We start from the raw sequence: 12,389 nt of genomic DNA, 5'->3' as shown, positions 1-12,389 counted from the left end.
ATTACAACAAATAGGAACTTTTATTTACAAAAACATTCATTAATTTCTTAATATTGGTTTTGAAAGGGGAAAAAAAAAAAAAAAAAGAGACTGCCAAAGATATACCTCAAGGTAAAACTCTCACTTTTTTTTTTTTTTTTTTTTTAATTTTCATTATATATCTTCTGTTACATATCTTTATTGCAATCAGTGAAAAATTTTACATGTATGCCTGATGCAATGCCCATAACAGCAACACTGCTAGGGGTTATTGTTTCTTGTATGTCTTTTTTTTTTTTTTTTCTTATGCTGCCTAGATTCTTCTTCATGACATTAAGAATAGGAGATCTGTGGAATTAATTAGCAAGTACAGGTCAATGTTAAAAAAAAGTAGAAACTTAGCATTAAATTTTAAAGTGACTACAATTCTACCCAGACACAACAGGAGTATATGATGAGAGCAATTCGATCTCCTTGTCGATCAATTTGGTCTTGGAAAATTTGCGCAAGGTTCATGGGATAGAATGTTTCTCAGCAGGGTCTGTGCTAGTTAACAGGAGGGACCGCTTCTACAGGGATGGGATACATATAAATAGAAAGGGTGCAAGGATAAATATATAAATAACTTTTAAATAATTTATATAAATATAAATAACTTTTAAATAATTTATATAAATATAAATATATAAATAAACATATAAATAGAAAAGGTGCAAGAATATTTGCTGATGCTATCAAGGCCATGTTGGGTGGGTCAGAAAACTGCTAGCATGGGAGGATTCACAAATTAAAAGATTAACAGCAGCAGTAGCAGCAGCAGGCAGAGCTGAAAGTGATTCTTGCACTGTTTCTATCTGAATGAGCAGCAGCCTAGAAAGTGAGGTGCTGGGGTTTCAAGTACAGCTGGGAGTCATCATGGAACAAGTAAATACATGGGCTGTGTTAGAGTAACTAAGAGTAAGAACAGATGCATGAACACCAATGTTATGAGTTTAGTAAATACATTTGATGAATTTGAGGTGCTGGTAAAGACATCAAAGGCAGATATTGTTGGGATATTAGAGATGGGGTGCCACATGGATATAAGGAATGCAGAATTTGAATTTGGGGAGTACAATGTGTACAGAAAAGACAGACAGGATAAGAAGGGAGGAGGGATTATGCTGTTAGGAAACACATAAAATCTAAGGCAGTGCATCCAGTTGCCATGGGTGGCCAGTGCAATGTTGAGTCAGCTTGGTGTGACATAGGCACTGGGAAAGCAAAAATGAGAGTAGAAGTGTGTTATAGGCCTAATGACTCTGATGAGTAAAATTTACAACTGCACACAGAAATAGAGTGGACCAGTAAATCAGAATGTCTTATAATGGAGGATTTTAACTTTCCAGATACTGACTAAAACTTCTGGATTGGTCACTCACACACTAGCAGGAGTTTTATGGATTTACTGGATGACTGTTTTCTACAGCAGCATGTGTGAGAGGGAATCAGAGAGGGTAATACTCTTGATCTGATCATTAGCAGTGAATATTCATGCATTAAGAATCTGCAGATAAAGGAACCACTACATGGCAGTGATCACAGTGTACTCATGTGGGATTTACTTAAAGATGTAACTCTCATCAGAGGTAAAGGGAAGGCGTTTTGCTTTCATAAAGGTGACTATGGTGATCTCAGACAGTTTTCAAATTCTATAGAGTGAGACCAACTGATGATATTACCAAAGGCAAATTTTAAATGGGAAGCATTCGAGGAAGTAATCGTGGAAGCTACTAGGCTTTTCACACCAACTATGAAATACTGTTCAAGATTTAGGCCTAAATAAATGTCAGATGAACTAATGAGACTCATGGCAGAGAAGAAAAATGAATGGGATACATATATGCACACAAGGTGACACACAAGCCTATGGTAAATATAAACTAATCTGTAATCAAGTCACAAACGAGGTTAGGCAGCCAAAAGCAGATTACAAGAAATCTTTGGCAAAGGATGCAAAGAAAAATAGCAAAGGCTTCTTTGCTTATGTAAATGCTAGAAGGAGGAGGATGAATCAGATTGGTCCACTTGATATCGATGGTTCGAATGTTGAGGATCCTGCTCAGATAGCTGACAAACTGAATGAGTATTTTGCATCTACATTCACACATGAGGAATTCTGTATGGGGATGGACAGAAGCTTATTAAAATATAACAGGGAGCTAAATGATTTTTTAATAACTGAGAGCAAAGTGTTGGAGAAATTGTGGAGTTAAACATAAGAAAGGCATCTGGAGTGGATGGGATCTATCCAGTTATATTAAAGGAGGCAGCAAAGGAAGTAAGCAAACCCTTAGCCATAATTATGAGAGCATCCTGCCCTGAGTCCAAGGAGTTGTGCAAATGTATCCCCAATGCACAAAAGGGAATCAAAGGGTGACATGAGTAATTACAGACCTGTTAGTTTAACTTCTGTTCAGGGGAAAATAATGGAGTCACTGATTAAAGTAGTATTGCAGGATCATCTAGACAAGACAGCAATAATAATTCAGACACAGCATGCATTTGTTAAGGTGAAGTCTTGTCTGACCAATCTGATTGGATACTTTGTATGTGGTCACATAGGAACTGGATGCAAAAAAAAATAATTTTGATATCATATACTTTGGTTTCAGAAAAGCTTTTGATACTGCTGCACATGGAAGACTTATGTACAAATTGTGGCAGTATGGCATTAAGAGCAAGTTACTACAATGGATAAAAGGATGGTTGAGTGGTGGAAGTCAGAGAGTGGTAATCAATGGACATTGCTCTTTGTGGAGTAATTATGTTATTAGTGGAGTCCCCTGGGTTTTAATGTTGGGCCCATTGTTGTTTTCTATATTTATCAATGATATGGATGAAGGTATATTAGGCTTAATGTTGAAGTTTGCAGATGATAAAAAGGTTGGCAGGATTGTTAATTATAGTATGCTACTACAACATGATCTTGCCACAATGAGTTGCCATGATATTGCACTATCTCGAATAAGTAACGCTTCACCAATGGAGAAGAGTATTGTTACTTATTCTTGGTGGATACCAGCACCCAGACAGCACTGTTGCAAGGCTTTTTGGCTTCTCTTCAGTGGTGGGCATGTATCCTGGTATTGCAACCTCTTGGTCATTTGTAGCATCTTTTGTGTGAATATAGAATGCATAAATAAATATGCAATGAATTCTTTGCTATCTTTCTTAAATTTCTTTGTCAAATCTTTTTCATAATTTGTCTTAGTTATGGTATTTTACATGCTTACAAGTTAGTGCAAATGCATCAGATCTGCTCACAGCTAACTACTAAATAGTTATATAAGATTGGCATCATTATGTATATTTCATATTGTGAATACCTTCACAACAAGTTACCATGATATTGCACTAACTCGAATAAGTAACTCTTCACCATAGGAGAAGACTGTTGTTACTTATTCTCAGTGGATGCCACCACCCAGACGGCACCATTTCGGAGCTGATTGGCTCCTCTTCAGTGAGTGAGCAGGCACCCTAGGGTTTCAATAATGGCAAGGTAGTTGCAAAGTATAACTCCACAATATGCGAGATGCCCAACTATACAACTTGAGGCTTTTGCCATGTGATGTAATTCAAATTACTACACACCATCTTGTGGAGTTATAATTCACAACTGCCTTGCCATTACTGCAACACTAGAGTGCCTGCCCACTCACCAAAGAGGAGCCAATCAGCTCCAAAATGGTGCCATCTGGGTGGTGGCATCCACTGAGAATAAGTAACAATAGTCTTCACCTATGGTGAAGAGTTACTTATTCGAGATAGTGCAATATCATGACAACTCGTTGTGAAGGTATTCACAATATGAGATATACATAATGATGCCAATCTTATATAACTATTTAGTAGTTGGATGCGAGCAGATCTGATGCATTTGCACTAACTTGTAAGCATGTTAACTCACTACGCAACTTGAGGCTTTTGCCCTAAAATGCGACGTAATTCAAATTATGGGTATTTTATTAATCATTATGGAAGGTACACACAAGTTATTCACCCTCTGAGTAAACTTCATTAAAAAAAAGTTACTCAACAGGTGAATAACTTTTTTATACTTTCCATATTGAACAAGGTTTCTTGAAAATCTGTAGAGATCCCACATAACCATCTTTCCTGATATTAATTTTATTGATTCTTTAGTAATCAATTTGACTTCCACTGTGATGTATGAAATGGTGTAGAGCACCTAGACTTATTTTCATTAACATTTCACACTTTAGCACACATATTCCTTAGGTTGAGAAATCTAAGAATTTTAGTTTTTCCCACTGAACTAAACGCAAATGAGCTAAGGTCAACATAATCTCCCTTAAGAAAATGAAAATCCTTCCTTTTATTTTTAATAACTGTACTTTTTTTGTACACATAACATACCAAAACATTATGGTCACTACAAGATAATGGCTTCTTAACGCAAAGACTTTTAATAGACTTTTGATTCTTGCACTGCTTCTATTGGAATGAGCCGCAGCCTGGAAAATAAGATGCAGGATATTTCAGAGACTGCTGGGAATCATTGGGGTACAAGTAAACACATGGGTTGTGTTAGGGTAGCTAAGAAAAAGAACAGGTGCATGTATACTTGTGTGTACACCAATGCTAGGAGTTTAGTAAATAAATTTGATGAATTTGAGGTATTGCTCAAAACATCAAAGGCAGATATTGTGGGGATTTCAGAGACGTGGTGTCACACAGATATAAGAAATGCAGAACTGGAATTTGGGGAGTACAATGTCTACAGAAAGGATAGACAGGATAGGAAGGGAGGAGGGGTTATGCTATTAGTTAAAAAACACATAAAATCCAAGGAAGTGAAGCCAGTCGACATCGCTGGACAGTGCAGTGTCGAGTCAGTTTGGTGTGACATAAGCATTGGGAGATCAAAATTGAGAGTAGGAGTGTGCTATAGGCCTAATGACTCTGATGAGTATAATAAGAAACTGTTCGGAGAAATAGAGTGGGCCAGTAAATCAGAGAGTCTTATAATGGGGGATTTTAATTTCCCAGATATTGACTGGAATTTGGGGGCTGGTCACTCACACAGTAGCAAGGCTTTTGTGGATTTATTGGATGATTGTTTTCTACATCAGCATGTTCGGGAGGCAACTAGAGGGAGTAATACTCTTGATTTGATTATCAGTAGTGATTCTTCATGCATTAAGAATCTGCAGATAAATGAACCACTTGGTGGCAGTGATCACAGTGTGCTGAAGTGGGAGTTACTCAAAGAGGTAACTACCATTAGGGGTAAAGGGAAGGGGTATTGCTTTCGTAAAGGCGACTACAATGGACTGAGACAGTATTTAAATTCTATACAGTGGGATCAACTGATGATATTGCCAACAGCAAATTCAAAATGGGAAGCATTCAAAGAACTTATCGTGGAAGCTACTAGGCTTTACATACCAACTAAGAAATATTGTTCAAGGTTTAGGCCTAAATGGTTGTCAGATGAACTAATGAGGCATATGGCAGAGAAGAAAAATGCATGGGATACATACAAATTAACACGTGACACGGACGCCTATGATAGATACAAGTTGATCTGTAACCAAGTTACAAAGGAGGTTAGGCAGGCGAAGGCAGATTACGAGAGATCCTTGGCAAGGGATGCGAAGAAAAACAGCAAAGAGTTCTTTACTTATGTAAACTCTAGAAGGAAGGGGATGAATCAGATTGGTCCACTTGAGATCGATGGGTCAACTGTTGATGACCCTGCTCGGGTAGCTAACAAACTAAATGAATATTTTGCATCGACATTCACACATGAGGAGTTATTCAGCGAGGGGAATGCCAGAGGTGTATTCAACTCTAGCAGTAAGCTAGAGAATCTTGTAATAACTGAGAGCAAAGTGGAGGAGAAATTGTTGAAGATAAACACAAGAAAGGCACCTGGGGTGGATGGGATCTATCCAGTTATATTAAAGGAGGCAGCAAAGGAGGTAAGCAAACCCTTAGCCATAATTATGAGAGCTTCCTTGGACTCAGGGGAGGTACCCATTGACTGGAGATGTGCAAATGTGACCCCAATTCACAAAGGGGGATCAAAGGCTGACACAAGTAATTATAGACCTGTGAGTTTAACTTCTGTTCCCGGAAAATTAATGGAGGCACTGGTGAAAGAAGCACTGCAGAATCATCTAGACAAGACTTCAGTTATAGCTAGGACACAGCATGGTTTTGTTAAGGGGAAGTCTTGCCTGACCAATTTGATTGGATACTATGATGCAGTCACAAAAGAACTGGATGCAGGGAATAACTTTGATATTATATACTTGGATCTTAGAAAGGCTTTTGATACTGTTGCACATGGAAGACTGCTGCACAAATTGGAGCAGTGTGGCATTGGAGGCAAGTTGCTGCTATGGATAAAGGGGTGGTTGAGGGGGAGAAGACAGAGAGTGGTAATCAATGGACACTGCTCATCGTGGACTAATGTTATTAGTGGAGTCCCTCAGGGTTCAGTATTGGGGCCTTTATTGTTTTCTGTATTTATAAATGATATTGATGATGGTATATCAGGCTTAATGTCCAAGTTTGCAGACGATACGAAGGTTGGCAGGGTTGTCAAGGACACTACTGACACTATGCTGCTGCAACAGGATTTGGAAAGGTTGAGCAGATGGGCTTCGAGGTGGCAAATGAAGTTTAACATTGACAAATGTAAAGTACTACATATGGGAAACAGCAACCCCAGAGCAACGTATCAACTCTGTGGTACTACACTGACAGTGGTAGAGAATGAAAGGGACCTGGGGGTGGTGGTGCAGGCAGATATGAAGTTCTCTGAGCAGTGCAGACGAGCTGCAAGAGTAGCTCATGGTGTATTGTCAATGATATATAGGAATTTTTCTAGCAGGGATAAGGAGGTGATTATTCCCTTGTATAAGGCAATGGTCAGGCCACACCTAGAGTACTGTATACAGGCCTGGAGGCCTCATTTCAGGAAGGATGTAGAGCTGCTGGAACGAGTACAGAGAAGGGCAACTAGATTGGTGAATGGGACAAAGGGGTTCTCTTACGAAGAAAGGCTTAAGTTTTGCAAATTACAGTGTCTGGAAACTAGGCACCAGCGGGGTGATCTGATAGAGGTGTACAAAGCCTTGAATGGTTTGAGCATGCTCAATGCTGATGGGATTCTTCCTCTAGCTCAGAAAAATCACCTGAGAGGGCATAAATTCAAATTGAGGAAAGACAGATGTAGGATAGATGTGCGGAAATTTGCCTTTAGCCAGCGGGTGGTTGGTGGGTGGAACAGACTTCCATCCCTTGTCGTGGAAGTTGATAGCCTAAATAAGTTTAAGGCTCAGCTGGACAGGTATTTCGAACGAACAGAGGGGTGAAGTGGAAGTGGTTATTTTTATTTATTTATGTTACTTTTTTTTTTTTTTTTTTTTTTTTTTTTTGGCTGATGCTGCATAAGCTTGCTTTCTTGCATCAAATGCCTCTACTAATGCTAATGCTAATGCTAATGCTAATAGCAGATGAATTTTAGTAATCATCAAGTCATGAATAATGATCCTGTGGTTCATCCTAGAAACAAACTGATACTAGAAAGCAATCATATAGATGGTTCAAGAGTCAGCTACTACTAGACAATAAGTCTATTCACAAGTTCCAATCTATTCTGGAAAGTTAAAATCTCCATAATAAGACATTCTGATTTGCCTGTCTACTCTGGTTGTGCACAAAGCTAATCATCACATTCAACTCATTAGGTCAGTAACTATCCAAAATTTTATAACTATCTGTAACTATCCACCAAAGATAATAGACATTATTAAATGATATATCACTTTGCAACTCCACACACATTATGTAAGTGCACTGGGAAAGAGCTACCCAGTCTGAATGAGTTTGAATTTTGTGTAAAGATTATATTTTAAAAATGTTTTTACATTTTAACCTACCAATATTATAATATACAGGCAATCACAAATAAGACAGGTATGATTGCTAATATTGATGAAATTTTATATTTATTTGTTATTTGTTTTTCATTTCAGATTGAGTTATCTCATGAAGAATGATATACTCAATTCAACTAAGTATTTATTGTTGAATGTTATTTCAAATCTCACTCAACTGAAGGGTGCAATGGAGAGTTTAATATAAAATTTCTAAACAGAAGTGTTTCAAGTAAGTTTCCATTATCCTACAGAAATATAATTATCTAAGAGAGCTGTAAGTGATGAGAAATTAAAGATATTTGTGGGTGAATGAAAAGAAAGAAATCTGTGAGTGAATGAAAAGAAAGAAATTTGTGAGTGTATCATGTATAGTCTTGACTGTGTAACGATTAGTGAAATAGTTGAGTGAATAGACAACTTTCACCAACTTGAATTTTATATATTTATATAAAATTATAAACAAATATATAAATAAATTATATATTTGTTTTCTTGATAGTTAAAACGATGTCTTCAAACTTGAGTCTGCTTCCTATCTACCTAGTTCTCTTTGGTCAAGATTTGTAATTCTAAGAATGAATCTTTTTATCTTTCTTTGTTAATGAATTAAAATTCCCTAACTTTGAAAAATGTGTGGCATTTTTCTGCTGATTACAGTGAAATCTGATAGATGAAAGTGAAGGAAATATTATAAGTCACTACTGAAACCTAGTAGTTTCATTTATTGATCATGTTCATTCTCAAATTTCAAATCAAAACTGAAGTGTCAAAAAATCAAATGAACCTCTACTAAATTGCTTTACTTTATCAAAAAAGAGGGTGTTTTGTGCAATTTGTCTAGGTGTTTTATAAGCTCTATATTTTTTGATGCCACCATCAATTTAGAATAGTGCATCATTTTAATTCTGGAAGTATACATTCAATGACTGTATGATTATGAATTCATACAGAGTTATTTCCAGAAAGAAGATATGATTGCCCATAATTCTCATAACACCTTAAGAGTTCTTCAGAGAATAAAGGCCTTTGACCTCCCACATCACCTGATTTTTATTTGTAAGATAACTTGAAAGGTGCTCCTTATCAAAGCTACCAACATCATACCACATTGGAACAATACATTCCAACAAAAAATTTTTCTTCAGATATCCTCCCGATTTACCCAACTGATTGGAATAGGATGCAGCAAGATTGTTCACCCCATAGAATCAATTTGCCCTGCTCTATGATCAATTATTGTTCTTCAGGTTCATGAACAGCTAAGAACCTGATGTACAATATTTCTGATGCTACATACAAAATTACTCAACAAACTTTGGAAAAAGTTCCAGGAAGCTTAGGCAAAAAAGTTCAATTACACATGAAAGCTAAATGAGAAACATTTCCGACATATTCTGTAATTTACTGGAACAATTCCAATAGATTAGTTACTAAATAATGCTAAGCAATGTCTTTTTAAAAGGCCATCTTATTTATTAATAATCATTCATTTTAAATAATCTTATTTAATAATAGTCTCATTCTTATCTGTATTACTCTGGATATCATTACCTTCAGCTTGTTTGATCCATTGCTTGACTAAAGTTTCCTCTAGCTAATTTTCATATTTTTTTATATTGAGACATCCCAGTTTCCTCCAATACACTGTGAATTTTCATTTTATCACTTCATCCCTGCCTTAGTCTTAGGAAGAGCTTGGCTCCAGACAATGACCAACTTAGAAAGTTGGTCTAGTCCATCTTTTGTCAGTTTTGTAATCAGTGTAGATTCTTTTACACGATAAAAAAGAGGATGTTTGGTGCACTCTACCTAGATGTCTTATAAAGCATGACCACTTTGTTTTATTGATAGTTAAAACAATGTCTTTAAACTTGAGTCTGCTTCCTATCTATCTATTTCTCTTTGGTCAAGATTTGTAATTCTAAGAATGAATCTTTTTATCTTTCTTTGGTCTGTTCTCAGCCTCTCTATTCCATTTGTTCCATAAATGCCAACTTTGCACTTCTGCATTCCATAATAGGCAGAATACACCAATTCATTCTTTTATGTTTTGGGCAAAGTGGGAATCATTTCTTAGGAAGTTACTTTACTTTAATCAAGGTTATCCATACTAAACTAATTATTTTTTGTACTTCCCTGCACTTATTATTGTCATAGCTCATTTATATAAAAAGAGTTATATTTCTATACTCCTTCAATGAATTCATCCATTTTAATTTCTATCTTTTTTTTTTTTTTGGAGTGAGACAGCATCACACAATTCTGGTTTGTTCATGGCTATAAACATATATATGTAATAAATTAGTAATACTTCATAGCAGTATGAAAGTTAAAATATATAACCTACTTTATTACATCCAGCAAAAAATTCTTCATTAGAAATGGGATCACTGGTATATGATCTGTACAAGTTTGATCTCAATCCTTTTGGTGGTTCATTTGTCATTTTGACACCTACACAGAAGAAAATTTTCCAGAAATGAGTGAAAAAAAAAAAATCAAAATAAAATAAAGTAATGAGAATAAGTAAAATATGTGGCAACTGTTTTAATTAACAATATGTATAAATTTAATCATTCTATGTTTCATTTTATGTTTTAGCATATATTGAGGAAGGATGGTTGCAGGTCAGATGTGTATAAATCTGCCTTCAGCCAGAGGGTGGTTGATTGCTGGAACAAACTCCCATCTGGTGTTGTAGAGGTGGGTACTTTGAAAAAATTCAAGGAAGAACTATATAAACTGTTATAGGGGATGGACAGGTGAAATGGGAGTGTTGGCTGTTTTTTTTTGGCTGATGCTGTATAAGCTTGCTTTCTTGCATCATTTGCCACTACCACCACCGCTACTACTACTAATAATAATAATGATAACTAGGGAGCTCTGCCCCCTTCTCACTTTGCTTGCCAACTCCAATGCACGCTTTTCTACGTAACATGTAGAGGTATGATGGAGTAAGTCAAATCCTTTCTACATAAAAGACACCTGTCAAAATGCACTGATCAATATCTAATCAGGAAATGACCTATGTAATTATTTACCTGTGTATTTGTAGTGCACTGCATTCATTTTCAAGGTCGAATAAATATCACTATGTAATTATTTACCTGCATTTACATAGGTCACTTAGCTAAAAGGAGTGGTAAAAATTCAATTCTTGAGTACCACTCCATACTTTGACTTAAAGTCAGGAAGAAGGCAGTGATTGGCAGGTGCCATTCACTGTTTAGCTCCTAGGTTGACATGCCATTTTTTTTTTTTTTTTTTTTATGTAAACCCCAAACATGAGAGGTATTAGAACCTATAGTACTTAGTACCATGCTTGGGTTGGAGGTTGAGAAGACGAAAGAAGATATTTGTTGACTTGAACTTCTGTAGATTGTAATTTTCAGGAAATACGTATGAAGGAAGGTTGTTCCAGAAAATAGCAGTTGAATGAATAAACGAAGCAGATGAAAAGTTGGACAGCAAATGGATATTGTCTGGTGGCAGCACATGTTCAGACTGTTTTGAAAGAGAGAGCCAGAATTATAGAAGCCAATTCAGAAGAACAGTGCCCATGGAAGTATCTGTAGAAGAGGCAGCAGAAACAGTATGTCTATGAGACAGCGAGTGGAGAGACTCTGTTAGAGATGAATCATTAATTAACCTAACTGCCCTCTTCTGAATGGAATCAAGAAGCCTGAGAGAGGTTTTGGGGGCACCGCCCCAGATGTGGGAACGATATTCCATGGCAGGGCGGATTTGCAATTTATACAGAGTGAGCAGCATAGGAGCAGAGGAATCCTTTTTGTGAGATATAACACAAGACTGAGTTTTAGAAGGGTTGAAATCAACTAGGTTGTCTTTGCCCCAATGGAGAATTACCTGAAGATTGGCATTTAAGGAATTGGTAGCAGATTTTCGAGAAGTTGAAGCTGATTGAGCAGGGCAAGGTTTCTCAAAATGGAAAGTGGAATGCAATGTGCTATCATCAGCAAAACTATGGAGAGGATTTCGAGTCAATGGAAGAAGGTCATTAATATACAAGAGGAAAAGAGTGGGGAAAAGAACTGAACCTTGGGAGACACCGGCATTAGTGGAGAAGTCAGAAGACAGAGAGCCATCTACCATCACTCTCAGTGAGCGATCGGAAAGAAAACTGGATAACCAATTACTAAAAACAGTTGGCAAACCATAAGATGGAAGCTTGTTTAGAAGACCTTTATGCCAAACAAGATCGAAAGCCTTTGATATGTCAAGAGCAACTACTTGGGTTTCACCAAACCTTTCCATTGAATTAGTCCATAAATGAGTAACATAAGCCAGAATATCACCAGTGGATTGACACTAACGGAATCCATACTGGCGATCGTTGATCAGATGGAAGGTTTCTAGATAGTTTAAGAGTTGGAAGTTAATTGATTTCTCCATTATTTTAGAAAGAGTAGAAGTAATTGCAATTGGATGATA

The 12,389-nt window shown here is 36.6% G+C and overlaps 1 protein-coding gene across 1 annotated transcript in view; it reads right to left on the bottom strand.

Annotated features, from left to right (window-relative positions):
- LOC150086500 (dynein axonemal heavy chain 3-like) overlaps positions 1-12,389 on the bottom strand; it is a 544,757-nt gene that overhangs the window by 51,376 nt on the left and 480,992 nt on the right. Inside the window, exon 72 of the mRNA XM_090372184.1 lies at positions 10,285-10,391. Within this exon, the coding sequence (XP_090228310.1) occupies positions 10,285-10,391 (107 nt within the window). The remainder of the gene's footprint in view (positions 1-10,284; positions 10,392-12,389) is intronic.

This window comes from Mastigoproctus giganteus, chromosome 4 (assembly GCF_048544385.1).
Source record: "Mastigoproctus giganteus isolate SK-2022 chromosome 4, ASM4854438v1, whole genome shotgun sequence".
NCBI lineage: Eukaryota > Metazoa > Arthropoda > Arachnida > Uropygi > Thelyphonidae > Mastigoproctus > Mastigoproctus giganteus.
Note: the sequence above shows the minus strand (reverse complement) of the source record. Positions and strands in the feature narration are given on the sequence as shown.